Source organism: Mytilus edulis, chromosome 10, assembly GCF_963676685.1.
Source record: "Mytilus edulis chromosome 10, xbMytEdul2.2, whole genome shotgun sequence".
Lineage (NCBI taxonomy): Eukaryota > Metazoa > Mollusca > Bivalvia > Mytilida > Mytilidae > Mytilus > Mytilus edulis.
This window is the reverse complement of record NC_092353.1, coordinates 32,972,839-32,979,459: the sequence shown is the minus strand read 5'-3', so window position 1 is coordinate 32,979,459 and position 6,621 is coordinate 32,972,839. Positions and strand designations below refer to the sequence as shown.

Below are 6,621 nucleotides of genomic sequence, written 5' to 3'. Positions count from 1 at the left end.
TCAGACTCGAACTTCTTCGCATTTTGATGCTGATTTTGAGAGTTCGCGGTAAACGTGAATCATTTGAAAATTGCTTACTAAGCATTGTAATTTTAATCAAAATATAGTTTTTGTATCAATCGACTTTGTCCCGAGCTCCTCATGTTATAAATAGTCATATGCAAATGATAATATTGACATAACCTGATAAAGCCTAAGTAATCTAAGTATATAAATAATACAATATATCCTCTATCGTCTGACCGGTTTTACAACAAAATGGAACTATATCGTAATTTGTTTATTTGTTCGGCTATTCTAACAGTTTCTGCAATTCTAACGCATGGTTTAGCTATGGGACTACCGTACTGGATATACAGGCGAGTCAGTGTTAAAATTGCAAATATATCAGTAGATGCTCTTGCTTATGAAGGATTATTTAAAGCATGCAGAGAGTATGATGATAAAATACATATAGTAGAACATAAACATAAACATATTAAAGAGTGTATAAATAGTAAGTATCGTTATGGATTACAAGTTGATATGTTTTATATTTGTTCATTTCATGGTTGGCAGGTTCTTTAATATTTGAGCTTTATATCATAACAAAAATACGTTTTCTTCATTGAAATGGTAAAAATAGAAATAATAGTGGGTTTTTTTCATGTTATTCGTACATTCTGATTAGTATAACTATTTAATCAGATTAATAAACAATTAATTTATATGTCAAGGAAAAAAAGAATGGCACTAATAATGAGGAAACACTCTATTAAATAAATGATGACAGAATCCATGCTACTGGGTTAGTTTAAAAAAAACATAATGCAAACTTACAAGTTTTAAAGAACTTCTACGGCAAATAAATATATATACTGTGGATTCATTATTATTCGTTGGATACCAATTTTCGTGGGTTTCGTGGGTACAGGTGAACCACGAATTCAAATGTTCAATGAATAAAATATTTTTTAAAAGGCTATGTATATAGAGATTGGCAAATCCACGAAATCAAATATCCACGAATATGCAACCTTTCAGCAATCATCGAAATTTGATACCCACGAAAATAAATGAATCCACAGTATACATGTATCTATCATCTTCATGTTGTGATTTGTTTTTTAAAACAACACGTTATACATGTAATACGTCCGGAGCTCTTTTCTGTATTTTCCTTCATCAGGAACGCCCTAAGCTTAATATTTATAAGCAAATGATGTATAAAACCGACACAGTTGAAGTGCTTTAAAACAAAAAAATGACCTTAAATAAAAGTCAAATCCTTCAGATGGAGCGAAAGATTTGTATTGAATTTATGTCAAATATTAATATGAAAATTTCAGCACCTGATAGAAACTGGCTACTTCAAGCGCCTAACAAAGACTGGATAATTCCAGAAAGGTATTTGGTTTCATTCGCAATGGGTGGTCTTGCTATGACCTTCTTCTCAGATATACTTATAGCATCTGGTTTACGTAGCAGGAGACACATATTTGGATCCAGCATAAGCAATTTATCAGCAGGTGAGATATAATTATTTAAGAATTGAATGCTCTTTTTTGTAAATTTATTGGGGTGTAAAAGCGTTGACCGAAGTACATTTTGTATGAAGCGCGGAAGCGCTTCATACTAAAAATGTGCGCACGGTCAACGCTTTTACAACCCTATAAAGTTACAAAAAAAGCATTCAATACTTATAATTACATTTTTACCTATAGGATCATGAAAACACGCCTTTTATCAAGTTTTTATTTCATTTACCTGTGCACTTTATTGTGGGACCTCGTGTCATCATGAATGAAAAGTTTTATTGTGTGATACAACTGCTTAAGGAATAACACGTGATATACAGTTAGCCAATCAGAATAACGTATTATAGTGAAACATACATTTAATGTAATTATAAGTCTTTAGTTTTCTATGTTGTTTCTTGCGTACTTGTATTTGTCTGTTTGTCTTTTTTTCATTTTTAGCCATGGCGTTGTCAGTTTATTTTCGATTTATGAGTTTGACTGTTCTTCTGATATATTTCGCCCCTATTTTATAAGTCAACAGAACACCTATATCTTTGGAGGCACTAATGCTTTATGTTTTGTCAGTTGTTTTGTTGTGTTGACGTCCTTTTATTATTCATGTGACTGTCTTTGACCTTTGAAATTGTTTTGTACCAATTCGGTATATATTTAGCTCCTAGATATAATATAACTATGTTATTTTTTATTTTTTTCTTAAAAGGCCTGGAGTCTGGAGTAACAAGAAGTTTGAAGGCTTGACCAAGTTTTTATTATATCTAATTTGATGATTGTTTTTAAACAAGATATATATATATATATAACGTTCGGCCTTCCCTACGACTTTGTCACCCTGTTCAGTCACACCATATTCCTCATATCTAATCTTTTAGACGAGATCAGGCATTATCAGCGACGTCACAATGTGTGAGACGAAGTTATCACCGACGTCACAATGTGAGAGGAGATGTTATCAATCTTGTTTTCGTGAAGCGTAAAATTCTCTTATGGAGGGCGAAAAAGACCAGTAATAGAACGATAATCAGATGATCGTGTTTTCTTCTATAGATATCGTCAAATATTAGCCGCTCGACACAATGTAAAGCTTTTTTGATCGTTCGCTACGCTCACTAGCCAAAAAGGTTCACATCGTGGCTTGCAGTTGATATTTGACGGTATCAATGTGTAAAAGAAACGATAAGCTATACCTATCAAGCTTGCTTTCGTCAAGCGTAAAACTGTTTTAATTAGGGAGGGGAAAACGACCAGTAATAAAACTGTTCAGATATCACAATGTGGAGCTTTTTGTCTCCTTGGTTACGCTCACTCACCAAAAAGGTTCACATTGTGGCTCGCAGCTGATATTTTACGATATTAATGGGTATAATCTATATATAGTTTAGATAGATGAAGTAAAAAATACATTGAGATAACTCAACGTTTATGTCATCACTGCTTATCACATGGATCAAATTCTATTGAAGATGAGACCCATTTTACAGTAAATTGTCCATTATATAATGAACAGAGGAAATTATTATTTGATATTGTTATCACTTTTTGTACTAATTTTAAAGAACTACCTAATGATAAGAAATATTTCTGGCTGTTCACAAATGAGCATTTATCAACTCTCATGTGACTAGGAAATTACATTATTAAAGGTTTAGAAATAAGATCCAGATGTAAACAAAATATATGAACTATTATAATATTTTATTGTTGCAAGAAAATAGTTATTTAAAACACATGTTGTGTTAGGCTCTGATCCTGTCCATAACGTTATTGTATGGTATTAGTTTTCTGTTTTGCTTTTTCCAATCGTATTGTATTGTAAAATGATGCCCTTTATGGGTTCTTGATTAGATTAATAAAATTCTTATCTTATCTTGTCTTATAGTCTATAATCTAATATACGTAGCGCGTGTATCCACATTACCTGATAAACTGGGATCCATGCGGCATGGTAACACCATTTTTTTTTTATTATTTCTGACCGAAATGACGTTTGATTCAAGGTTCCCAACATCATGTTTGATTTTATACATGTGTATACTCGTAACTGTTGACACTTATTATATCTAATGGTGAATGTCCGAAATATAATTCTTACGCAAGAACTCGAAATGATTCACATCCATTTTAAAACATCAGGCGAGTAACTAAATTGTTTTCTCACCTGTAAAAGATACAACATTAATAGATTTATCTAAGAGTTGAATGTTTCTTTTTGTAACTTTATTGGGGTGTAAAAGCGTTGACCGAAGTACATTTTGTATGAAGCGTGGAACCGCTTCATTCTAAAAATGTGCGCACGGTCAACGCTTGTACAACCCTATGAAGTTTCAAAAAGAAGCATTCAATACTTATAATTACATTTTTTAGCTAGGATCCTGAAAACACGATTTTTATCAAGTTTTTATTTAATTTACCTATGCACTTTATTGTGGGACATCGTGTCATCATGTATGATTAATTTTATTGTGTAATGCAATTGCTTAAGGAATAACGTGAGACTGTAGTGTAGCCAATCAGAATAACGTATTATAATGAAACATACATCTATTGTAATTATTTGCGAATATAAGTTATAACCAGAGGTATCTATGCTAATCTAACAATATAAAGATACGTTATTTGTTGATTATTTTTAAACAATATAAGAACCTTATCGTACGTATATTGATCCTTTGTGTAGCCCTTTTGATTAGTTCGCTCATGCTTACTCATAAAGATCCCATTTCGATCACTTGATGGATATAGGACAACATTGAAAATCAGTGAACTCTCTTCTATGTGAAGGATTATTGTATTTTTACAGTAAAATAAAAGATATCAATAGGACGGTATAAAAGAGAAAAAAATATCAAAATTTTGAATTTTAAATCTTTAGATTAAGAAAACCAAATGTTTTCACTATTGTTAAAGTTAAAATAACATGCATATCTTAATTGTTTCATATCAGAACATTTTCTAATGTATATAAATGTTTGTAAATAAAGGCAACAGTAGTATACCGCTGTTCAAAACTCATAAATCCAGGGACAAAAAACAACATCGGGGTAACAAACTAAAACCGAGGGAAACCCTAAATCATTCAATTTCCCTTTGACTCGAAGAAATATTTTCTAAGTCATTAAAATTAATATATAATGTATATATATTACAAATGTATGGCGAGTCACATGACATCTAAAAAATCACAATTACATATGCTTTTTTTACATTTCAGTTCTGTTGCTTTTAACCGTTCTTGTTGTATACGGAATGCAATCAGATTCGTCAGCATACTATGTGGCGTTTGACTGTGAGATAATATCGCTAATTCTGTCATTCTTCAGTAGTTTGTGTCGATTTACAATCTGCAGAGGAGAAAAAAATGGACCGTATGAGCGAATAAAGGAAAAGTCATTTCGGGTAAATTCGTAGTCATATATAAATATACTTCAGAATCATCATCACGAACAATGTCAAGTTGGACCAATTCAATCCTGATTTCAAAACCGTTATCATATGCAAGTTCATAAGTTTGTTATACAAATATGTTGCAGTGGACTTACAGGATGCAAAACAATGGGAACAGCGTCTTCAGTGGAACGTTTTTGTATAACTAAATCTGGTTCTTTTTGAATGGTTTTGCTACATTTAACAGTAATGGCGCACATGATGTATATATGTGTAGTTAATGTAATGCCTTCCCCTCTATGTGTTCATATATTGTATATTGAGATGTATTTGTTATCTTTTTTTTTAATTGGTCATTAATATACAAGAATTGCTTTATATATTAATTTGTTTGAGTTTGCCTGTTCGGCTCGGAGTTTGAATAATGCCTTGGATCAAGTTGAATTGTACGTTTAAAAACAGATCTAATCAATGTATCATGGAACTGATTTACTAGAACAGAAAAAAAAACACTTATTGTATCAGCTGAACAAACAAAAGAGTAGTAAATGTGCCAGCTAAATAAGACGCAGAGGGACAAATACATTCAATTGACAGACAAATTTAAAACATATATAATTTCTTGGATATAATTTATAGTATATTATACATGTCATGTACAGTTCTAAATCATTTTATCTGTAACTGATAAATATTTCACAGTTTTGTCAAAATGGTTCGACATTTCTGCCAAAAAATATGACAGTTGTTGTCCATTCGTTTGACATGTTTGAAATTTTGATTTTGCCATTTGATTAGGGACATTCCGTTTTGAATTTTCCTCAGAGTTTGGTATTTTTGTGATTTTTCTTTTCGGTACATTTATTTTTGTAATTCGAATGCTTGGATGTATTCCAAATTTTATCTGTTCCAATAGCAATACAAATGTCAAAACGGTAGTGTGGGGTGTTGCAGAGTCATTTTTACACAAAGTGTTTGCCTTAACTTTTTAAACCTAAAATGAACAGAACATCTATCACATGATTATGTTTTAAGAGACAAAACATTTAGAAACACGAAAGACAAGCTCAGTGCACTTTACATGAAAAAAATATGTTTTATGAACATGCAATTAACGAATCTAACTCGCTGTTGTTATAAAACTTTCTCATCTGTACTTGGATAACGCTAATTTGCTTTCACGGTAAGATGACATTTGCAGTTTGAACCGTATTAGAGTATGACTATATTGACTCCTTGACAGCGAGAGACTGCAATTCAAAGAACATTTCTTCGAATGCCAATAAGATTTTAACCAATCGACCATTTTTATTTACAAAACTCAACTAAAATATAACAAGGTTATTAGTTTTCTTATTGTAACAGGTTCGTGATATTCTGATATATACAAGAGGGGCGCAATAGATATGCATGGTATAATCCATTGCATTTAAAATTATAACTACCCATTTATAGATTAATAGTTGATTGCTTTGCATCCAGTGCCTAAAATTTTATACGCATTCTCAGGAATTAAAAAAAAGCCCAGTTCATATGTACGTAGGTCTGCTAAAAGATAGACGACATATATCAAATGCAACGCGGCGAAATCCCAGTTACCATTGGTACAGTAGTCGAAGTGTGGATTTCCCACAGTTCTCTGAAGTAGAATCATAGCTAATTTAGGGATTAGCCTATTAGTAATTCAAAAAATCATTGCTCTTTATATTTTTCATAATAT

The 6,621-nt window shown here is 31.6% G+C and overlaps 1 protein-coding gene across 1 annotated transcript; it reads left to right on the top strand.

Moving 5' to 3' along the window:
- Positions 1–202: 202 nt before the first annotated feature.
- On the top strand, positions 203–5,716 carry LOC139490948 (uncharacterized). The gene is made up of 3 exons (XM_071278099.1): positions 203–496; positions 1,329–1,508; positions 4,729–5,716. Exons 1-3 carry the CDS (start codon positions 259–261, stop codon positions 4,923–4,925), a joined length of 615 nt encoding a protein of 204 aa, XP_071134200.1. The 5' UTR covers positions 203–258; the 3' UTR covers positions 4,926–5,716.
- The last annotated feature ends 905 nt before the right edge of the window (positions 5,717–6,621 follow it).